The following is a 24,222-nucleotide window of genomic DNA, read 5'->3' as shown; positions in this document are numbered from 1 at the left end:
CAAGACGTTTTTGTGCATGTCTTAACATTTTAATAATACAAAAAAAAACAACCCTCAAGGCTATGCTTTTTTCGATTTTATTAAAATAAGTGGTTAAAAATAAAAGATAAAAGCAGGCATGTGGGTAGTGGGGGGGCATCACGGGGCTTGGCGTCTCCTGCCAGGCAGCATGGGGAAATCTTCAGGTAGCAATGCGTGATCTCTGCAGGTGGGACAGGTGCTCTGCCCCCTTAGCCACAACCTTATACACTGAACACAAACAGGACAAAGGCTGCACATTAAAACCAGCAGCAGTCAATCCACACATCAAATCTAATCCAGTTGAATTTATTCTACCCCCTTTTGATAGAAACTAGACTGATTTGATTCGACAGTTGGCGGCCGTAAGATGCAAAGCAGCATAACAATGCGCCAACAGAGGCGGTGAAGAAGACTTTTAGGTAGAAAACATGGATATAAACAATGTATGATTTGAAATTTTTTGGAGGAAGGAAATGCATTCAACACATTAGTTAGATCTCAAGGATACACACAACGCAACATTACTGTTCTCCAAATAAAATTTAGGACTTTAAGACCACAGAATGTATTTTCATGGTCATACCGGCCAAAAATGCTGAAAAACCAGTAGGGACAAGAAGGCCCTCATTTATATTGCATGTGTCAGTACTTCCCAGGTGTATATAGCAGTAATTCCTAGTAATACAATTGATCCAGATTAAGTGGCAGAAATTAATTTAAATCTGTTTATCAAATTTAGTTTTTGCACATTAAGAGACAAGGAGCTTCCTAGTAACTGTAGCTAGCAGTGACGGTGCTGCTGCCTGTCTCCGGCAGGCAAGCGAAAATATGACTTTAAAATTAAATTTAAGACTTGTTAATACCATCTAAGAACAATCTTCTTGAGGCAGTTGAATTCAATGCTTTTCAAGACCTACTGATACCCTGTGCCTGTCAGCTGATAGAAATAATTAATACTAATGCTGTTTAAATATATATTAAATTTATAAAAGCTTTTGAATGACCTTTAATTGTTGCACTGAGAAAACCAGGCCTGCTTTTAAAATCACTGGAGCTTGCACACGCCCGACTTCATTAATCTTAACTGGAGTCAAGTGAGATTTATATTAGAACTCCCAATTGGCCTAAATAAATAAATACCTAACCAAAAAACCCTTTTGGTTAGGTATTTGTTAACTTGTAAAACACATTTTTAAGCCTGCCAGCACCAAAGCTACAACACAAACAATGGAGTGTAGCAATCAAACAGGTAATCTTAAATAAGGTACATGAAGCAATTTTGAAAGCGCCGTGCTCTGACTGTTTGAACAAACATCAGTATCTTTGCTCACGTCATTATGGAAGCCGTGTCTGCACTCCAGCACGCACACGTCGTCTGGATTCATGTCATCGTGACAGATGATGCAAGGATCCTCAACGTTCAGCTGCAATCAAGACAAAGACGTCAGGGAACTTTTGTTTTCAGTCATACATTTAGTGATCTGCTGACCATGGTAAACATCAGCATGTGAACATGTTAGCTTAGCATTCCAACCACTTATATACATTTACTTTAGACCCCAACTTTTTCTATCTTGTGCCTGAAGAGAGCCACTTATGAGTCAGTGTCCTCTTTCAAATCACTTATCTTAACACTTATTATATAGCTTACCCTGATTTTAGTTAGATTTACTCCCTTTTTAAGCCTGTTTTTATTCTGTATTTCATCTTTGTATTGTAAAGCACCGTTCTCTCTACATAAAATCTGACATTAAGGTGGACTCTGGTAAACATTAATGGAAAATGGTTTGTGATGGGAATTTGTTTTTTGATGTTTTATGGATGAAATGATTTGTCAATGAAGTGAGAGATTAATTGATAAGAGAAAACAGTTACAACCCTAATCCAGGCTTATAAGACATTGCTTCTGAAATCAGCAATGTCTTATAAGAGCTCTGTGACACAACAGCAGGTTAATAAAACTGATAGCGAAGTCCATAAAATCTAAGATGCAACATTTTTTCTGCCTCAAGTCAAACTGCTGGACTAACGTCAGTCCAGAGTCATCTATTAGTTTGAACTGCACTCACTGCGTTGGAATGTGTGGCTCTCTGGGGTCCGAGTGTCTGCCAGACCGGGACCAAAGGGGGGGTCGCACATTGAGCTGGACTCCCACGTCCCATGACGTGCGATTTGGCAGCGGAAAGCTTCTCCTGAGAGGTGAAAAAACAAAACAATCAATCCAATTGGGTTTTCAGATGATAAATGACTGGGCTGTCAATACCAAACGCTAGATGTCTTCCAGGTCCAAATGACTGATAAGATTTCTTCTCTCTTCTGGAAATTACATTTGGAATAAGTGGGGGTCATATTAAATTTCAGGAATAGACAGACATTACATTAACAGCAGCATGTTATTTTTTAATTTAGAGTTGTCAGTCTCCTACAGAGACTTTAATGTTTAGTATTTGCCCCCTTTGTGGTTACCGAAAAGACAGTCCCTGTCTTATTATCCTATTGTTTTTTGACTTGTTCTTATTTGCTGTTTTTATTGTTGTGTGTTACTCTTTCTAAATTATTTCTCTCTTTTTTTTTTTTAAATTCTGATGAATCTGCTTTGGTGTGTCAGTATTCGCCATACTGCGAGCCAAGTTTTCCGTGCGGGACAATAAATACGTAACTTAACTGTTTCATTATGGGGTGTTTGTAGCCTTAATGTAGCTAAGCTAGTGAGTTTCTTCAAGTCAGTTTATAATGCGTCTTTTAGTCCTCAATGTTTAAGGAAGCACTATGTAACATGATTCCCTGACAAGTAAACATTTGTCAAGTGTCTCCCAACGTCTTTACTGCAGAAACGGACCGAATCTTCTGTCAAGCTGCAAAGAACCACGAGGAGCTCAAGTCTGAAAAATTAGAAACAGCTGGAGAAAATGATCCTGGCTAATTCCAAGACCTTGACAGGAGGGTGTGAATATTTTTCACTGATAGACAAACTGCACAAATGTGGAATTTATATTTGGCTTTAATGGAAGTTGTTCATATTTCAAAGAGAAAAGTCTCCAAGGATTTCTCGGGGAATCTTTCCCAGCAGCAGTACTCTTAAAAGTGTTGACTTTTTCCAATACATTATAGTATATTCTGTCTAATCAGGTCTGCTGGGGGTCTCTGCTCTGTGTGTCAGTATGTATAGTACCCCAGTGAATCCAAGCAAGCGGACTTTCAGCTCTGATCATGTTGGTGCATCAGAATCATCACAGAAAAAGTATGGACCTGAAATTCTTTACAAAACCACGCCTACCTGATGGTCCAGGATCAACTGGGTCACTCCACCGACCATATCCTGCAACGCCATGCTGCTCAGGCTTCCTCCGCTCGATGAACGCAACTCATGAACAAACCTCATCAACTCTGGCCTGAACACACACAGACAGCGTACATTTATTTTATTGCCTACATTTAACCTGTAAGTGGAAATCTGCCAGATTTCTCAAGTCTAAATGTCGTGTTTCCATTCTTTGTACTGCACAAGAGAAAATTGTTACCAGAAACAACTGGAGTTTCAGCATTTCATGCTGAGACACTAATTATGAAATGCATGTTGTGTTAAAAAAAAGAAAAACACCAAAAAAGCTTCTCTTCTAGTAGAAAGTAAAGCCCGACTGATGTTTGAGTCCGATACTAAAATGAGTCTGAAAAATCCAATAATGCAGATAATCTTTTTAAAAATATAAACAAAACAATCAATCTTGATACGGATCACTTGGATTAGTTTCGGGGTTTAAAAAAAAAAGAAGAAAAAAAAAGAATTATGACCAAGGTACATACTGAGCCGACATGTTACAGTTGTCAGTGCTCTCTGGTGGACAAACTACGTAATGGAGACACTATTTCTAAATTAGTCAGTCAACTGTGGTATCAGCGTTACCTTGTATAGTCAGGGAACATGGTGGCCAGGCGCTCCATGGCTTTGTCAAACACAGTGCTGGTCGGAGGTTTGTGCTGCGTCTGAGCCGGAGCGGGTGGAGGCTCAGCTGCAGATGCTGCAGACTGCTGGATGAGCGGGGGAGAGCTGTGGGAGGAATGGGCTGAAGACGTAGGGACACACCTTTTGGCTGCCGCAGACTGCTGCAACATTAACATAAGACAAGAGAAAGTTTATATTTATATCTTTCTATATTTAATTACGCATTACTGGTAAATTACCATTGATTTTATTACTGTCTACTATAAGAGATAAAGTACTTCTGTGCCCATTTGGTCCAGTAGTTTTTAGTTTTTTCTACTGCAGATGATACAAATCTGCTAAGAATCCTGACTTCTGTCTGGACCTTCACATTCAGGCTGAAGTCAGTTAAGATGTCCTGATCCGTATTCATGACATTACATTCACTTTGTTCCTTTTGAGTTTAAAAGCACTTGAAGTCACCAAAAATCAGACGTGCAACCCAAGTAAGTGTTATAAAGTGTTAATAAAACATTTATATTGATCATAATAAATACATTCTTAGTATACGGAATCATTTGAACATTCATGGTGGGAATTTACTTCATGTTAGTAGAAACACTGTCCTACTGGTGCTCTTTAACGCACTGCCTACCTCTACCTGTGTGTGACCTCGCTGAACTGCTGCAGCTCGCACACGTGTCGTGTTCACACAGAACGTTGCTGCGGCGCTGCTACTGCCAGGCCTGTCTTTAATATAATATATAATAATTATTGCCTACGTGGGGTTTCTGCTATGACTACTGTATTTCTTTCTTCCACTAATGTATGGCCGTGCAAGTCACTGAATTTTCCACAACACGGTCCTACAAATACTTCACAATAAAAGCCTTGTTAACAAATGAAGGGACTGTCCACACAAATGCTAGAGGGCTTTTAATTTAAAATGGATACAGGTTAAGTTAAAAAAAAAATCCTTTAATATTTTTTTCCCCCCATGTATGATATATTCTACAGATAGACACTGAAACTGTAGTGAAAGGTGTAATGTTGCTGTATGATGTCAGTGAATATCAACAGATCATTTTTGCTGAGAAAAACAGGCGACATTAAGCTCGCAAGCTGTGTGGCTGCTCTAACCTGTTAACATGGACGCCGAAATGAAAAGCAAGAGGTTCTGTGACGCACATGTGGCCCGGGCGTAATTCATCAGACTGACTTTTATAATTTATTTTATTTATCTTTTTCAAATATTTGTATTAATTGAATTGATCAATCGTTTTGTCAACAAATAGGCAAAAATATTGACTAAGTTTAATCTGAAGTTAAGTCCAACATAATGTCTTCAAATTGCTTATTTTGTATAACCAATAATGAAAAAGGTATTTATTTACAAAGATATAAAACAGAAAAGCAGCACATCCTCGTGTTTGAGAAGCTGGATCTTTTGTTGGTTAATAAAGTGTAACATGCTGCACTGGTTATTGGTTAGACTGTACTGGTGAAACGTCTTACTGGTGCAGCTGGAGGTTCAGGCTGGTTGTTGATGTTGACTGGAAGCAACTCGCTGACTCGTCTGCCGTTCTTCACTTGATCCATCTGCTCCTGGTACTGGGCCTGTGCAACATAGAGACAAGTCTTACTAAACATCTGGTTTAACACACACAGTAACAATGATCAGTAATGTTGAGTGTGTGTGTGTGAGAGTCCTGGACACTTCCATTAAAAATTAAAAACATGAATAATGGCTGCATTCCATTTAGGTGAGTCAGGTCAAGGGCTCTGACACTGGATGCTGCCTCACTGACATGGCTTACTGGGACACTTAATGGAATGGAGCCAACATTGTTATTATTTACACCTGTGCTTTTCCTGCTTTGTCTAATCGTCTGCTGTGAAAAAAAGGACTATTGAATGTCTTCTTTTTATCGGTATGGAGCCTCTGAAGTCCTGAAAGTTGATTTATTTATTGATTTTTTTTCCACCTTTTGCCCACAACATCACAACTCGTGTGAACAAGATTTTAAAAAAATAAAATAAAGTTTTTATGACCTTGTGGGCTCCATACAAATGTTTGTCGAAATAAATACAATCAAATACATGTACATAAAAAGCAGTCATTAGTTGCAATAGGGCTGCAACTAAAGACTTAATTATCAATTAATCTGTTTTCTTGATTAATTGTCAGAAAATAGTGAAAACTGCCTCACAATTTCCAAAGCTGACATATTTAAATATCTCATTTTGTCAAACAAGTCCAAAACACAAAGATATTAAATTCACTGTAATAAACAACTAGTAAAACCAGCAAATATTCACATTTGAGAAGCTGAAACTAGTGAATTCCTGTCATTTCTTTTTACTGTCATCTACCTCAGCAGTGGAGATTTTCTTTTCAACTTCTTGGATGCTGGCTCTCAAGTTGCTTCTAGTTATTTCCAGGTCTTGGGTTGGGAATCTGGAAAAGATGAAGGACATCACATCTGATACCAACTGGTTTCTCTGATAGCAGGACTGATTAAAGCTGTGATTTCACGCCTCTTACCTGTGTGCTGCTTCGTCCAGTTTGGTCAGCAAAGCCTTGGCGTTTGCCAGCTCTCTGTTGAGGCCGTACAAACTCTGATCCCGACTGCTCTCCACTACGGCCAACTGGAGAACAAAACAAGTGATTTACTCAATGTGACAAGCTGCAACCTGTACACAGAGAAGCTAAGTAGTAATGTTTTGTCTGCTTTTCAGTTCACTGTGGAACCTGGAGGACACTTCACTGATAGAATTAAGACACAGCAGACTTACAATAAATAAAACAATGTAATCTACAGTCAATGTCTAAAACTGACCTATAATCCATTTATTTTATAAAATGTAAATTTGCACTAACAAGTTTCAGTGGATGTGAACACCAGTCCCACTCATGCCTGCATGTATTTTATACAACAAAATTTTACAACAAAAGTTGAGACTTTAAAATACTAGTAAGCTGCATGAGTACATTTAAATTTTACAGTCGCGCCATTGACTGTTCTGAATGTTCCAATATTAGCTTTGTAAAGACAATTAACTATTGCTATCATACAAAGCTTACCAGCCTAAAAAATATAAATGTACTTTACATATTTGTATTTTGTTATCACTTTTTTTTAATACTTGTATTAACAGCTGACTCCCCCACAAGCCTTTGATTTTTCACATTGACAGAACTCCATCCTTATGCCAAAAACCCACCGCGATTTCACTACATCAAGACGAATCCCTCGTTATAATTTTTACTCGGCCATTTGGGCCAGTCGCTCTCTTGTCCTTGCGGGAGTTGTTATTGCTCTCTGACACTGTAGTGGGACACGTTGACGAAAATACGTTGGCTATCTGGTTGCCACAGTGCTGTAATATCTTATTTTTGGTTCGAAAATGCTAATGATTTGTGCATTAAATTAGCCCATTTCCATGTAAAAATTCCAACAACAATCTATTTTCACTCAACTAAATTTTAAGACAAGAACTAAATCGATAAATGAAATGTGTCTGATTAGGGTCAAGAACCAGGACCTACCTGAGCTGTGTGAGACCTCCTGGTGGCCGAGGTAAGCGAGACCTTACAGCGCTGGATCTCATCCTCCAGACTCATCTTCTCAGCTGCTGACTGATTGCTGAAAGAACAAGAAGAAAAGAAGTGAACAAAAAGTCTGGGAGGCTTTTAGATTATGCTTCACTGTCACCTCTCGCTCACAGCTTACCTCAGCTCTAGGAAATCACTCAACTTTGCGTCATAGCTGGTTTTCTTCTCTCGGATGCTTCGGGCAAGACTACGCATGGGAATAAAACCACAAAATATTTAGAGATCAATCATCACTTAATACATTTTTATTAATTTATGTTTAGAATGGCCTGCAGTACATTATGTAAGATTTTATTCATGTTCTAGCTGCCAGCTGAGATGCTTAAATAAATAGATGCAGGAAACAAATATAATAACGGCCCAGGTGTTCAGCCTCAGTCTTACCTCCCGTGTTGCTCCAACAACTCTTCCATCTCCACCTTCAGGGACTTCAGTACTTCCTGGTTGGCTTTCTTCTCCTTCTGGTCCTTCTTCACCTCCTCTTCCAGCTTCTGCTGGAACAGTACCAGCTCTTTATTGGTCACCTTGACAAGAGAAAACAACCAATGATAGACACTTTAGTCATTCAGATTCAGCTCATTACTTATAAATTCACTCTAATTATAACTGGTTATGGACATACTTGTATGTTGGCAGTGATCTTCTGTATGTTGTCCTCAAGGAAAGCGATGTCTTCTTTGTGCCTTAGGTTGACTTCGTCATAGTCGTCCGCCATTTTCTTGATCTGCTGCTCTAACGTCTTGTTGCTCTTTTGCTTTTTGTTGATGTCACCCTGGAAGAATAACCAAGGCCAAAAAGCTCAGCAACAAAACTAAGTTAAAGACAACAACATAAAACATAAAGCCAGGCCGATATACCACTGGTGTTAGTTTGTTTCAGATATATCGGTATCTGTGGCTAAGTAACAGGAAACTGGAGAACAGAAATGCCAAACTAGGTTTGACGTCTTTTAGAAACAGCCAAGTTTACGTCCAAAACTAGTGCAAATTTTAACCCAATTTCAAGATAATCAGCAAAAGACAGTGTGAATTAATGCATGTTTCTATCCAGTACTTTTATGCAAATATTAGGAGTTGGTTCGTTGAGATAAACAGTTAGTGGCACTAATGCTCCAGTCGTGTGCCATTAAACCATTACAGAAGACAAGGGTGCAACGATATGAATTAAAAAAGTGACAGTCAAACCTCAAACGGTGGAAAATGTGATGGAAATATGTCATTTATGTTTGTTTAATGTTTTAATCCAAATATTAACTCATCACTTCACATGGATCTGATGTTTTCAGCTGCCAAAATCTCCCCAGTGGAGCAAAAGCTTCAGTGGACGTTTAAGTCACGCGCTTCATATACGTCATGATTTATTCACTAAGGCTTCCGTTGCACTGTTGCATTTCCACCACAGCCAAGCGTAAAAACTCCACATACTTCGACTTCTTGAATTTCTGGTGTTTCCAATGAGGATTTCTTTCTGCGCAAATTAAAAATGCGCATAAAAACAGGTGGATGAAAACACACTGAAGTGTCGCCATTTCATCGTTCGTCCACCAGAAAGCACTGACAAGTTGATGTTTCAACAAATTATTGTTTTTTTAAATGTAAGAGATCCGTATCAGGATTGTTTGTTAATGTAGATGCTGATAATAATGATTTATTGTCATCTGATTTTTTTTTAAACTCCTAAACATCTAAAATCAGTATCCGTCAGGCTCTACTTAAACAGTTACATATAGCTTCATGCATTATCTGTAACTCACCTGGCAGATCTCAAAGCGCTCATGAAGCTCTGTATTTACCGCAACACTCCTCATGGTCTCCTGACACGTCTAAGAGAACACAAAAAAATAAATAAATAACACTTCTAACTTACACAGAATTTAGCATGCACTTATGTATTTACATAATATATCTGGTTAATTTAAAAAGCCGGTGAAATGTTGGTATTAACCTGTACTGCCGCATGTTTCTTCAAAAAGCTTTCCTCAGTCGTCACTGAAGCGACTCTGCCCAGTGATAGATCAGTTTCAAAAACTCCGCCTTCAAACTCACTGGTATATAGATCCAGCTCCTCATACTCATTAGGTAAAAAGTAATGGGCTTGCTGTTGATTGTCACCTTTTGTCCAATGGGGAAAGGGATCATTCCCTGTCAGAGTAACTCCACTAGCTGACTGGCCAAGTGGAGGAGGCTGGTAGCCAAATACATAAGGATTTGGGAGGGTGGGACAGACTTCAGTCTGTAGAGATGAATAACCATCCAGATAGCTTGTGAAAGCAGCGTCATGAGCCGCATGCAAATCAGGAGATGGAGAGTTTGTGTCAGGATCCACTATCACATCCAGGTCGTCCAGGTCGTCCAGGCTGGCTCCATGTCCAGCCTGCTGTAGGGAAACGGCATGCTTAGTCAGGCCGATGCACCTCCCCATCTTTATGAAGCGAAGGGACTCCAGGAGGAAGGGCTCGAAGCCGCCCGCTTCTTGGATCTTCAGCTGAGCCACAGAGGGGAAATTTTCCAGTTCGCCCACCAGCAGAGGGTCCTCAGCAACCAGCGGACCATGCTCCTCCAAGATCTGAGCAAAGTAGCTGCAGAAGTATCCAAATATTCAAATCAAAAAGGAGAATATGCATAATGTACAAGGCAGATTGGTGATCAAGTGTAAATTAACCAGGAACTCACTAATGCTTCAGTTCAGTCACAGCCAAATGCCCAGTTTGCTATATGCTTCCAAATACTGAATAGGTTTTTTATTCATTATCTAGAGACTTTGTCAACACCTGTATAATATAATGAAATATCTGCCGAAGAAGACCATGGGATGTGAAAAAGCCAGTAAGTAAACCTTAATAATAATTTGTCTTGATATAAAATTCTCGACATTACATCTACTCCTTCTCCCTCGTTTAAAAATCTGACTGAACATGCAAATACTTTTAATTTCAAAAGTTTAACTGCTGGACACAATATGTTCCCCACTTCACGGAAAAGTCCGTTCTCAGTGTATTTCCACTGGATGTTTTTAAGTTTCCACATCACACTTGTGCAAGTTTCATACTGGACCGTGATTCGCTCAAAACTAGTTGTGATGTCATGAAATCATGCTCAGATGTACACGTCTTAAACTGAGAGTTAAGGTGAGCACAGAGCGACTTTCCTCCTCCAGCAGATGAACGTGAAAACAGCCTTCTAGAGTCAAACTCTGCACATACTTCATTCTGCACAGTGAAGCTCAAACATCCAGGTGAAGTAACAATAAGAAAAACATTTTTTGAGTGGAGGGGAGCTTTAAATATGCTAATTTGTTTAGTGTATTTCTACATTTTAGGTTTTCAAATACAAAAAACACAGTGACAAACGTATTAATTGCTTGCTCTGATAGGTGCCATTTCTGACTTGCTTTTCTTGCATCTGGAAAACTTGATGCATTGCTATGACAACCACTCTTAGCTGGGGTAGAAGTGCACATGCAAAAAGGGTTTTTTTAATTTGGCGATTTTGATGTTAATTGCTTATTTCTTCCATTTTGATACATCGAAAACATGGAACTGGCACCCATAACCTCTCCGCACATAACAACAAATCTAAAAAAAAAAAAAAAATTTAAAATCATTTATATATACACACTGAGCTGTAGCTTCCACTTACTCGTACAAACTCTCTTTTGTTGGGTCAGGGTTGTTGTCCAAAATCTTTTTATAGTGACTTCTGTGTCTGGTGCCGTTGTACTGGTCCTCAAAATCGGCCACTTGCTCTCGAAGGTGACTGGGGACACTGAATGGATCACCAGGGTGAAGGAATGATCTGTTGACACGAAATCTCAACGTTGATCTCAACGTAACGCAACAGTTACAATACAATACTGTGTGTCCATGTGGATGATGCAACTTACAAAGAGTCATCTTCAAAAAAGTCTTGGTCCCATTCATCCCTTGGAGTTACACCTCTCATCCCAGACAAAACAATAACACCCTGAGAGGAAGATAACAGGAAACACTTCAGAGTGATGCTACACGGTCATATTCCCTTTACAAGCAACTACCACCAATCCAACTTCTTCTGACCTTTGACTCTTTTTGTTTCTTTTTCCGGCCCCGACTCTTCATAGGTGAATTCTGAAATTGAAATTTAAAGAGAATTAACTCAAGAAAGAACTTTGAAACTCAAGTTTAATGACATCTGCTCAACGTGCCATCTACTATTAAGAGGGATCGGGCAGTTAGAGGGAATAGTTCAGCACTGTGGGACATATGTGTATTCGATGATAAGTTGTGGTTTTACAGGGGGTTATGGGCCGGACTATTTCTTGGCCCCACAACGTGTCATCTTTAAAGTTTGGTGTTTGTACAGATTAAACGAGATATAACATGTTAATTAGTGAGCTGTAAAGGTGCTGGTAGGCAAATTTTGTACCTTTTTGATACCACATAAAATGCAATTAAAGAAAAGTTTCACAGTCATACTGGTAGGGACAATAAGGCCTATAATTCTTTAGTAAGTACAAGAATTTATTGATATTTATATCACATTTTTGTCAGTACTTCTCAGCTGTACATTACAATAATTATAATTCCAATAGCGTGACCTGGACCCAGACAAGCAGCAGATAATTGATGGATGGATAAACCAATTGAAAAATAATTAAGTTCTAGCTAAATTTGACACTTGTACATTATGAGACAATGAGCTTCCTAACTACTGTAGTGAAACTCCACAACAATCTCACTTGTAATTTATAGGTGGGTAACGTCTCCCAACAGCCTGCAACCACATACTAACTAACTAAATAAATAAAGCAAAAATAATGTTACCGTTTACAGCAGGCAAGAAAAAATATTCAAGAACTGTGTAAATGAAATTTAGGCTTCCTAATACCTTCTAAGGCCTTTCTTGAGGGAACTGAATTCAGTGCTTTTTAAGACTTTTCAAGACCTGCAGATACTCTGAGTTAGCTGTTTCCATTCTTTATGCTAAGCTACGCTAACTGGCTGCAGGCAGTAGCCTCATATTTACTACACAGACCCGACAATCTTCTCACCTAACTCTCGGGGGAAAAAAAGCAAATAAGCGTATTTCCCAAAATGTCAAACTAATTAAGGGTATTATCAACTTGGTAAAACAAAATACTTATTAGGTTTCTAAAGACTTACATTTTGATTTTCATCAGACTTTTTTAAGACTGAACAATGTCCATCTGAAAAACAAAGAATTGGAAGTCAAATCGTGACATAAGAGCAAAAACCATCAACAAACAAACAAGCCTTCAAAAGTTAAATATACGTACCCATCATATCAAAATAATCATCCAGTATAGTGTGGCAGGAGACATACTCATCTCTATGCTCCTCCAGAGTCCAGATAAAGAGTCTCATGTCATGTGGTGGGGCCTGTTTTAGGTATTCAGTCACAGTCAAGCCAATGCTTGAAAAAAGCTCCGGCCTAGTACCAAGCTTCTCTATAATCACATCCTGCAATGGGCCAAAGTTGAGCAAAAAAGCCAAGTCCAGCTGCTCCAAGTGTCCTGAGTAGCGCTCAATGAAGGATTTGGCTGCATTCAGGCCTAAAGAAAGCAGCAAGAAGTTGGTCTTAACTGACGTTCAAGTCCACAATTTCTGCATGACTTTCTGTAGGTAAAAGCTCTCCTTTCCAAGTTTGTGTTACTTTCCTGCAAGTCAACACTTAAGTGACCTTCAAAGTGACCCATTTGTAATATTCAGATATATTTTGACTCTGAAATTCCTCCATTTAACTCAGGACTGTAAATTCCATATATACACTTGCAATGAGCTTAGCTTTACACCTTACTACAAAGTTTAGTGTCACACATCCTTTAGATTGTACAAATGATCACTTGAACTCTGAGGACACATATTTAAGAGTAACATGATAAATGCTGACCTGCATTGTTGAGCTGGCACGCCCAGTTGTTGAGTTTAGGATTTATATCCAGACAGCTACTTAGTAGTTGGATAAGGACACGAGCCCAAACCCGGTTCTTCCTCTCTAGTAGCAGCTCAACGGCCTGACCTAGAGTCTGCAGCGGCTCCTGCTGCCAGTTCAGTATCCTCCCAGCTAGCTGGTTCCCCCTAGACAAGTCCAGCTCCAGCCAGGGCTTTAGACTGCTGGTCAGGGCCGACACGCGGAGGCCCTTCTCCTCTCTCAGCAGCTCCATGTTCTGGCTGATCTGCAGAAGAACTCGATCCCTGTACAGCAACCAGGCTGACAACACGGTGGAAACGCGACAGAAAGTGACTGATCAACACCTGTTTGGTGAAAACAAAGTTAACGTGCAGCTCTAATAAGCTTAGCTAAAGCTACTGCTGCCAGCGTCGAAACCTGGTGCCCAGGAGTTGGGTAAAGCATATGTAAACTATAGTAAGTTAAGAATAATCTAAACAAAAGAATCTGAATCTTCAAAAACCTTGTTCGCAAGTCTGCTAGTTAAAATGGTTCAGCTGATATTATTTGATATTATTTTAGCTTTTACAGATATTTTGGTGTCGGCTGACCAGTAACAAGAAATTGCAGTACAGAAATGGCAAAGATATCTATGCTGTCATTTAGAAACAGTGTTATCTATTATGTAGTTTAGTTTACAGCAGAGCGCGCTGACAAAATGTCCTGCTCAGTATAAGTATCGGCCTTAATAATCCACTACTGGTCAGGTGTGGACGTTTGTAAAACTGGTTGTTAGGACCAAGTTATGTTTATCAGTTTTTACAAAACCTTACAAGGATAGACACCAAATATCTGGATCCTGCAATATGTAGTAATATCACCACAATCTTTAATGAATACCAAAATGTATTAAATCAAAATCTCACGCCTTGATTATTGTAACAGCCTGTTCACTTAATCAAAAAACTTTCAACAGACTGTACAGAACTCAGCAGCTAGGCTTTTAACCAGAACCAAGAGGTATGATCACAACACACCTGTTGTAGCCGCTTTACGTTGGCTCCCTGTTTGTTTTAGGATTGATTTTAAGATCTTATTTTGTTTTTGTCCTTCATGTATTTCAAAATTCACTGTGGTATATTATTTCTCTCACTGTGAAGCACTTTGTACTTTGTTTTCACAAGTGCTCTATAAATAAAGTTTTATATTATTATTAAAATCAACTGATGAGAAATTACAGACTTTAGGTTCTCCTGAATGTTTACAAGATTGAGCTCCACAATTATAGAGAAACATTTCAGACATGCTGCGTAATTGTGACAACGTTAGAAGCAGTACCTTTCTGTTGACTCTGGGTTGCAGACTCTTCCTTCTGCTGCATAATCTCATCTTTGATTGCTTGATTATCTTGAAATGACTTCTTATGCTGCTTCCTCTTGAGCCTGTGCTCTTCCTTTGATTTTAACTTCTTCAGACTGAAAATATAAAAATAAATAAATAAATAAATAAAAGAAAGACAGTTATTTAGAAAGTGAGCCTTCACTAACTAAACAAAATGTGCACATCACTGTCTGAATGATGAGGACGGTGATGTGGCTGCTTCACACAACAATCAGTAAATTGTTAAAAGTGTCATTGGTTGTTTGGTTTTGGACTGAATTCCAGCATATTTTTAAAATTATAATTACACACTGTCACCTAAAAATATGTAAATTGCTATATTTTCTCCCAAAAAACATATGGTGGAGGTTGTTTTTTTCTCCACCATGACCAGTGTCTACAGAGTTTCTTAATTCCATATTGCTGCGAGCACACAATAACAGATCATAATGGCTTTTTAATTGTGTAAATTAAAGCTTAAAAACCATTACAAACATTGCAAAATTGTCAACAATCTGCCTAATTTTGTATCAGCCACACATGAACATAAAACATTTGTGATTGTGTGCAGTATTACATGTATGATGATGTGAAGGAAAGCAAGAGCAGCTGAAGCAAGTTATAACCAACTTTTGTGTCTGAGTAGCTCAAGAATATGGATTGATTTGATCTTTTATTTTGAGATTTTTAAAGAGGCTGACGCTTTGGCTGGATTATTTTCAAAAGTAATTTTAAAAAATTCTCTCTCTCTCGCTCTGATTCCACCAATCGTCTGTGTTGATGCGTGTCATGTGTTGCAAGTAGATACGCAAAGCGCACTTGGAAGCAGGAAGAGATAGCCAATGTGTTGCATTAGCCTGACAAGCTAGCGGCCAGTAAAGGATGAAATAAAGCAAAACACTTGCAAAAGGGGAGCTTCTTAATATCCACAATAATTCGGGGAAGGCAATGGCATTGTGGAAAGATTATGACAACAGATAAAAACCTCACTGGCTACGTACAGTGTAAATATTGCAATGATATTCTGACATGCGATAACAAAAACAGCACATCCTCTCTGGAGAGACACTGATCAATGCTTTTCCCCCAATATAGGCCAGATAAACGTGGTCGATAAACTCAAACGTCTTTCCCAGCTGAATTTAACAGTTGAATTTATCTACTAACCAGTAAGGCAGATAATTTATTATTTTGAGATGCTGTAGTGTTATAATAATAAATGAGCTACACTTAACTTGGCAGTTCATGCACTATTACTTTATACCATATTATCATCATCAACCAGTAAACCCACTTTGTACTTCACACTTATTTTATTTTATACTTATACCCACTTGGTACTTAATATAACTATAATACAGGTCAGAAAATAAATTAAGTATAATAAGTAATAAGTAAATGTATTAAGTATAGCTTAAGCACAGCACTGCTTCGATGTCTTTAGTTGTCGCAATAATGACTCGAGAATCAATATTTCAGCATATTTGAGGCAACTAATTTATATTCAAAGTTATTGGTAATCCAGTCCCAATCAGGATGCCTTGCTGTGGCGGCCCACTAACCGCTGCAGCTACACACAGCTTGAACTGTACTTGAATGCAGCCTCACCTTGTACATTTCTGATTCACTTTTGGCTTCTTTGGAGTCTGTGGTTTGGGGATGACAGCATCAAACTGAAGAGAGAGAAAGGACTCCGGTCAAAAAACACTAATCCTGTGATTCATGAGAACAGTGACTCTAAAAAGCTTACTTCACCTGCAGGGAATCATCTTACCTTACATTTCACCAGGCCCGTTGGACCAAAGATTTTGATACTACAAATTTGGCCGACACAGTCAGGAGTCAAACAGGACTCTTGCAGGAAATCCTGCAACACAAAAATATTTCATAAACAAACAGCTTAGACTGGAAGCAGGAAGAAACAGCTAGCCTGAGAGTGGCCTTAGAGAAATGCTGAAATCTAAATTTACCTTTTCATTCTTTTCAAAGAAGGATGACGTCTTGAGGTTCTTCCAACAGGTGATGTGGTATTCAATGATGCAGCTCTGACAGCAGCATATTTGAATGAAGCCCTGCATAAAGAGGAATATATATATATATATATATACACGTTTAAAATTCATCAGTGTTTTTAATGTTTGAACTCCAAAACACTGCTGTGTTTCACGGCTGCCATTTACCTTAAAATCTGGGTCAGTGAAGTAGATTTCAGCTTTCAAATGGCCGTGGCATTTCTCAAGTCGACAAATGGCATCAGGAATAGGAGGGAATTTGCACAACTCTATAGCACTCTCCAAGATTTCCTAAAAACAGAAAATACAAGTAAGATGAGCCCAACATGTAATTAAAATAAGTGTATTCTGACATAAAAATATTAAGTGAAATGTAGCATGAAATTGTACTTGCTGAGTGCTTGATTTATGCTTTGTATTGTTTGGTTTTCATTCATATGGATAAATATGTATATAAAATGCATTCAACACATTTTTTGACAGAAGACTGATGTCAAAACCTAAAAGCAGCCTGTTTTCAGTCTGTTCCTCTTGTAGATGTAATCATTAGATTCACTGCAATGCAGCCAGAGCCAGCAAATACACTAATATAACCTTGAATGGTAAAGGGGGTGAATACTATATTTGCAATTTAGCTCAATTTGCAGATATTACTTTTTACTATACATAAGTCTGCTCTGTTAATCTGTGTCAAAACAAACCTGATTACATTCAGCATAATTAGCAGAGGGGGGTGTAATTAATGTTTAAAAGGTGCTGCATATAGTCAACATGTACATGCTAGTAAAAAGATCTTTTAAAAATGTATTTAAAATTGTTTGTCAGATATAAACACAAACCTACAATGACAACATACCTTGAAATAGTCTGGCTTTGTTTCTTTGACAATCTCTTTTGTTAAAGGCCAGGTGAGTTTACCCGGTGTTATTTGATTCTTGACCATCTGCAGGGAATCTGAAAACTGCTCCAGAGCAACTGCAAACCTGTCCGAAGAGACGACGCATATGTTGTACAGTTCAAAACAGCAAAAAAGCGTGAGTCAACGACAAAACTGTAAGAGTAGAAGTACCTGTTCTCTCTGACATATACCCTCCCGATGGCATAGAAAACCAGACACTGAAACGTTCTCTCCTCAAATGTTTTGATCTTCGCAAGAAGTTTTTGTGCTTCTCCAAGTTCCTGTGTTTAACAAAGCAACCACACATGCACTGACTGTAACGCAGGAAATTCACATACAATTCTTCAAAAGGAATAAACATAACTTTATAGACATGAAAGCCACCGCTGACGTCAGAAGAAAATTATTATTAATTTTTTAAATTAAATATAATATATGGCTTTTTAAGCTTCAGGGAAAACAACCCTTGGAGCTAAATCACACAGAAATGCTCATGTATTTAATGAGTGAGGGGATCGTTTAAACTGTTATCTAGTAACTACATTGATAACGAGTTAAGATGCGCCAGGATCTGTCTGATTCAGCTCAGCAGGTGATTGATAAATCATATCATACGTTCGCCTCACAGTAATTAATCAAAGCAGCATGTCGCCACGTCAGGAACAAAGAAACAAGTTGGAAAAAGTGGAGACAAACTGTGCTGAAAACTCCCCACTGCACTGCAGGTCAGACATCAAGCTAAGATTAGTTTGATAGTCACCAGTTGGACACACATTTTAATAATCAATGGCTGTGATCAGACGATAACCAATTTCATGTGGAGACCCTGATGAAAATTAATGTTTTTGGTTATAGAACTATTTGTTACAAAGGTTTAAATGGACTGCAAACACAACAGTGAGTAAAGTACACGCAGTTCTACAAAGATAACTTGTTATCAACAATCTTCCCCATCAATGCGGTATAAATGGAGGTTACAACTGGCACCCCTCTGTATATTAATATAGTTTAAATATGAACGTCACACCATAAGGTTTTGAGCTATAGTGATCGCAGTTCAACAAACTCATGTAAGGCTCTAACCATATCCATAAACCTGATGTGTAAAAGTCACGTTTCTGACATGAATGTGTCAACGGTACAAGCAGTGAAAACTTTATTTCCTAAATTCCTCTAATACAGGTAGAGGCTAAGATATGGACAGGAGAATTTTCCCCATTCATGGCTAACGAGCCTCGTTACCTCAGGCTGGCCGATGTCTGTCAGGGCTGATGCACGGCCATACAGTAACAACAGTACATCCAGAGTGGAAAGTCCAAGTTCCTGAGAAAACAAAAAGAAAACGAGTCATTCTTATGGGTTTTAAAAGCTCACTGCAAATCCAGTAGTAACAAACCGTAAGCTTTGATGTCACAGATCATCTGAGAAGGTGTTTGTGTGTGAAGAGAACTTTAATCCCAAATGATTTACAGCCAAAGTAAATAACTGGAAATGTCTAATAAAGGGAATTTAAATAAGCAGTCGTCTTTCAGAGCTTTATTACAGTTTGTCGTATGCATTCGGGGCTCAAGCCTTCACAAGACAAAAGACCCCCCGAAATGAAGTTACAGTCCACTCTTTTGGAGCCGTGACATAAAACTGAAAGCTGTTGAAATGTAAGGTAAAGTGATTCCAGTATGTTTTAGTGCCATTTTAAGAATTTTGAGCATATTTAGATGATTACTGGGATAATATTGTGATTCGCAATTATTTTGGCCTGGATAATTGCGACATGAGATTTTCATATAGTCCCAATGCCTACCAGAAAGTAATACTGTTGTCTGGGTGGTGCTGAGTGCACAAACGTGGATATATAGCACCACAAATCCACAGCCAAAAGGTAGACTAATGTTGCTCTTAAAGCTCATTTTACATTTGTGGCCAAACTACTGTCATGTTATATGCATAATGTTTATATTTTGCCAAACAGATCCACATTACTACAACAATCACTCAAATACATAAAAAAATCTGCTCTCAAAATGTTGAGAATTGTGCAAGAGTGTAAAAGTGCTAGAGCTTTGGCAGTGGTTTGCATATCAGTGATATGATTACCTTCGGTGTGTTGGTTTCCAGTAAAGCCAGTGCCTGACTGAAGGCCTGCTCTGCATTGCGGCTGCGGAGGTCGGCCAGAGCAGTATGGGCATCCTGCACCATAGATCTCAACTCTCTACACACACCTGCTTTACCATTATCCACTTTCTGGTTCTGAGCAGAACTAGTGTGCAAGAGATGAGAGTGATCTTTCTGTAATGCAAGACAAACGATAAGCCTCGGTGAGTCAAAGCTCCAAATCTCTGAGGCTACATGTGTTTCCAGAGGTTTGTTTTGATACACATGCCACAGTTTCCATGCTACACTGTACTGGAAAAGCTTTACAAGTCTTAACACCACACTCATGACTAAAGATAGATGCAACATGTTAGTCAAAGGACAGAAGCAGAGCTCCCAAGAAGAATAATTAATTAAAAAAAAAAAAACAGCCTTACCTCATCTTCAGACTGACAATTTCTGTTCTTAGATTTCTTCTTTGTGGTGGTGCTGGACTCTCCTTTCCCGTTCTTTGAAGAAAACTCACTGGAAGCACAGAATAAGCTTTACAGTGCGAAATACTGCCAAATCATGTTCTGTTGTTAGCATTTGGCACTCCACTAAACAATTAAAAAAACAATTCATTTATGTGGTTTAAAGCAACGGAAAAGAAAAACACTTGTTTGAATCCCATTTCCTCCCTTGTAATCACACACCTGCTAACTACCTCACTGTATGACTGTAGTTCTACACTGAAGTTACTGTTGTCAGGCTGTTATTATTCTGTGTTTGATAATATTGTCCACTGAAGCTTGTTGTACCTTTACATGAGATCACGAAGTTAACTACCAAGATAATACAGGCAGAAAAATGTCAACAAACTCACATGAAGTGAAACAAGAGCAGAAAATTAGATACTAACTGTAGAGACAAATGCTGCAGTGATTACACTTGCCTTTTTTTATAATCTTGGAATGGAAATTACTACATTCTCACATGAGTTTGTCTCAAAAAATAAAATACACCAAGTACATGATCATCAATAGCTCCAGCTTTCTTTTCCTCAACATCTGTGCACTTTTCATGTACAGCTGCATTTTTATTTATTTATTTTTATTTATTTATTTATTTTAAAAACAGCAGTGAGCTGGGGCAGAAAGTTTGGGTTATAGCGGTCATAGTGGAATCAAAGCGCAGATCTTTAAGCAGTGACATAATTTATATAAGCATTGATATTAGTACCAGTACTTCCACTAACCTTTTTGATGGTTTAGAGTCTTTAGTACTGCCATCTGCCTGTGCAGTCTTTTCATTTTTCGCTGGAAAGAGAAAATTAGCCATGAAGTTTTTAAATGTCACAAACATAAGAATTTGTTGGCTGAATTACTACAATCCTGAAAATCCTGAATAACCACTGAGAGGGAGATTCTTTTAACTGGGATCCGATGAAGTTGAAATCAATCAGGCCACAAGCCGATTCTTAGTTAAGGCTGGTTTATTCACACGTGTGGTCCAACCCAGAGAGCAGAACGAAAGTAAAACCCAGAGTCTGCAGCGAGACAGTGCAGACTCTGGGGCTTGAGCCCCGAATGCATACGACAAACTGTAATAAAGCTCTGAAAGACGACTGCTTATTTAAATTCCCTTTATTACAGACATTTCCATTTATTTACTTTGGCTGTAAATCATTTGGGATTAAAGTTCTCTTCACACACACAGAGAGCAGAACGAAAGTAAAACCCAGAGTCTGCAGCGAGACAGTGCAGACCCAGCCTTGTATGGTATGGAGTCAAGTAACTCCACGTGACAAGGGGCCACTACATTCTTTGTGTAAAACATAGTGTAAAGTCTAAGTGATACCGAGTTTAAGTGATTCTTCTTCTGGCTTTTTCCTCCAGTTAACCGGGGGGGAACGTACTATCCATCCATCCATACTTACATAGGTGAGAAATACAGACATGGTACCAAAGTTACACAAACTTAGAAAAAGATATTAAATATGGTTATCTTATGTCTCCATACAAAACCACCTATCTGTCATTAATACTCCTTTTCACAAGGACAGGGTCAATTTAAGCATTTTTTTCAGTCCACGGATGTAAAAAAAAAAAAAAAAAAAAAAAACAGACAGTACAAAACATCTACGGCTGCAACTAATGATTATTTTTCATTATGGATTAGTCTGCCGATTATTTTCTAGATGAATTGTTTGCTCTAGTGAAAAATGCCCATCACAATTTCCAAAAGCGGCATTTACAAATGTCTCGTTTTGTCAGACCAACAGTCCACAACTGATGGGTAAGATTCTTTGCTGAGAGATGACAAGACAGGACACAAACACAGGACCACAAGTTGATCTTCAAATCAGGCTGGGTTTAATATCAGCTGAGGAGCATTACAAGAATACTCCAAGAACCAAGAAAAGCTTAACGTATATACACACACACACACCATTCTAGAAATTGACCTTTAACCTTAGTTGGGGCCACCCTTCTTGGTTACCTTCAAAACATGTTTATCTTACTTTCCTGGACCCCCCAAGACACATCTGGAAGCTCTTCTGCATTGGGGCCCTGTCCTTCAAGTTACCTCATAACATGTCATTCCTGACCCTGGAGCCCCATAAAGTTCCAAACACTCCTGTTCAATTGATGTATTATAGATAAACAAACTCTAAACTATAAAAACACATACAACTTCAACGTGGATTGACCGATACTTAACCTAACAATAACCCAAAGAATCAATTTGCAGAGATATAAAACAGAGAATAGCAGAAAACCCTCACAATAGAGAAGTTTGAAACCAGTGAATGTTTGGCATTTCAGTCGATCAATTAATGGCTTTATTGTTTCAGCTCTACAAATATTAAAGGAAACCATTAACAGAAAGCTGTGAAGCAGGCTACACTTTCCTAATGTAGAGCTATTCAGTTGTCAACCACTTAAACTGTTTAACTAATAGTAATGTAGCCCTACTTCAATTTAAGTGTGCACTGTGCAGCTTTACTCTTAAGGAAAAAAAACAACAAAGGATGGGACTTTGTATCGAACAAACAAACACAATTTTGACCAGGACAACCTGTAGCTACAACCTGAACATGAGATCATGACGGCATATTGACAAATCAAGCTGTGATGACACTGCCTTTTGGTGAGTAACACTGAATGTAAACATACATTGTTTGTTTACAAGAAAACGCCTTTAAAATCAATCTATGTGTATTCAACGATATGACCAACATACTGTGTACAGAGCGGCCAGCAGTTTATGTTGAGAGTATGACTAGGCCTCAAAGGGCAGCTTGTACCACAACCCAGAGATACGGCTACTAGGATCTGAACCCGGGTCAAACTGAAAAGTGTCGGGTGTGTCAGCATGTGCTGAAAGAAATTTTTTTTTTTTTTTTAAACTTACCTGGTTGCTTGTTGACTTTAACCTCTGACACCTGTCGACACACAAGTTAATTATTAACACCACATCCAACATCAGATCAAACTGCCATTTCACAATGTCACTTTTTCATTTTAATATCCAATTATCTAACCCTTTTTCTTTAACATTTAATTATTGGTGATTATCCCAAGTACTAAAATAATGATAATTTATTAGCCTTTTTCTCTTTTAATTGTGAAAAGGGGGCCATCACAATTTTCGAAAGGTCCAAGGTGACATCATCAAATTGCTTTTTTTTTTTGAATAACAGCCCATTACCCAAAGATATGTTAACTATGGAACTATGTTAATGTTTGGCATTTTTGTCTGAAACATGGCTTTCAGTGTTTTGTGTCTAATATTGCTGGTATCTGATGAATGTAACACGAACAAAGAGTTACTAACCTTACTCTGTGGAGGTATGCTTCTTATCTTATGACTAGTTTTTTCAGACTGTGGTTGTGACTCCACTGCATCTGCTCTGTTAGTGCTGTCCGGTCTGTAGAAAATCAATAAAAACAGATCCTCCATAAGTTTATTGCCATTTATTAATCCTGTTTGTACAATGTGTTTACAAAAAAGTAGCACACATACCTTTTACTGGTAGTTTTCTTAGGCCGACCCACTGAAAGCAAAGCACATAAACACAAGTTTTAGTTATTTTTTTCCTCCATGACAAGCAATAATCAGGTCCTAATTAGCTCTTAAAAAGACATACACCTTTTAATTCAATTTAAAATGGAAAAACAAACTGCAAAAGTTGTTATAAAAGTTATTTTCCTCCTTTTCTAGACTTTTCCACCTGCCATTTTCACCTGATTTTTGAACTGTGTCTGAATGAGAAGATATAATGCGGTACATAGAGGCTGCATACTGAAACCAGTGTAAATATGTCTAGTAAACACAGTGTAATATTTAGAGTGTACTACATGTGTAGTGTGGAGGCATTAGGTTGGTTACCAGTTACAAATTTTTAATCT

General features: G+C 38.3%; 1 protein-coding gene across 4 annotated transcripts in view; it reads right to left on the bottom strand.

Moving 5' to 3' along the window:
- Window positions 1-61: 61 nt before the first annotated feature.
- Window positions 62-24,222, bottom strand: part of ttc3 (tetratricopeptide repeat domain 3) — a 37,416-nt gene continuing 13,255 nt past the window's right edge. For 3 of the 4 annotated variants that reach the window (XM_044221692.1, XM_044221694.1, XM_044221696.1), the window contains 34 exons: window positions 23,837-23,867; window positions 23,648-23,741; window positions 23,225-23,255; window positions 21,066-21,126; window positions 20,266-20,353; window positions 19,832-20,023; window positions 18,980-19,060; window positions 17,909-18,018; window positions 17,696-17,822; window positions 17,008-17,130; window positions 16,798-16,899; window positions 16,602-16,694; window positions 16,436-16,500; window positions 14,786-14,922; window positions 13,448-13,768; window positions 12,834-13,109; window positions 12,700-12,743; window positions 11,614-11,664; window positions 11,442-11,521; window positions 11,198-11,353; window positions 9,504-10,137; window positions 9,313-9,381; window positions 8,182-8,331; window positions 7,944-8,083; window positions 7,678-7,746; window positions 7,494-7,590; window positions 6,489-6,592; window positions 6,317-6,401; window positions 5,459-5,560; window positions 3,926-4,125; window positions 3,299-3,413; window positions 2,091-2,213; window positions 1,353-1,445; window positions 62-249 (listed from right to left, as the gene is read on the bottom strand). In XM_044221692.1, the coding sequence (XP_044077627.1) occupies window positions 139-249; window positions 1,353-1,445; window positions 2,091-2,213; window positions 3,299-3,413; window positions 3,926-4,125; window positions 5,459-5,560; window positions 6,317-6,401; window positions 6,489-6,592; window positions 7,494-7,590; window positions 7,678-7,746; window positions 7,944-8,083; window positions 8,182-8,331; window positions 9,313-9,381; window positions 9,504-10,137; window positions 11,198-11,353; window positions 11,442-11,521; window positions 11,614-11,664; window positions 12,700-12,743; window positions 12,834-13,109; window positions 13,448-13,768; window positions 14,786-14,922; window positions 16,436-16,500; window positions 16,602-16,694; window positions 16,798-16,899; window positions 17,008-17,130; window positions 17,696-17,822; window positions 17,909-18,018; window positions 18,980-19,060; window positions 19,832-20,023; window positions 20,266-20,353; window positions 21,066-21,126; window positions 23,225-23,255; window positions 23,648-23,741; window positions 23,837-23,867 (4,355 nt within the window). In that variant the 3' untranslated portion in view covers window positions 62-138. The remainder of the gene's footprint in view (window positions 250-1,352; window positions 1,446-2,090; window positions 2,214-3,298; window positions 3,414-3,925; window positions 4,126-5,458; window positions 5,561-6,316; window positions 6,402-6,488; window positions 6,593-7,493; window positions 7,591-7,677; window positions 7,747-7,943; window positions 8,084-8,181; window positions 8,332-9,312; window positions 9,382-9,503; window positions 10,138-11,197; window positions 11,354-11,441; window positions 11,522-11,613; window positions 11,665-12,699; window positions 12,744-12,833; window positions 13,110-13,447; window positions 13,769-14,785; window positions 14,923-16,435; window positions 16,501-16,601; window positions 16,695-16,797; window positions 16,900-17,007; window positions 17,131-17,695; window positions 17,823-17,908; window positions 18,019-18,979; window positions 19,061-19,831; window positions 20,024-20,265; window positions 20,354-21,065; window positions 21,127-23,224; window positions 23,256-23,647; window positions 23,742-23,836; window positions 23,868-24,222) is intronic. The other variant, XM_044221693.1, reaches the window with a different exon arrangement.

This window comes from Siniperca chuatsi, linkage group LG14 (genome assembly GCF_020085105.1).
Source record: "Siniperca chuatsi isolate FFG_IHB_CAS linkage group LG14, ASM2008510v1, whole genome shotgun sequence".
Taxonomy (NCBI): Eukaryota; Metazoa; Chordata; class Actinopteri; order Centrarchiformes; family Sinipercidae; genus Siniperca; species Siniperca chuatsi.
This window is presented reverse-complemented; position numbering and strand designations above follow the sequence as displayed.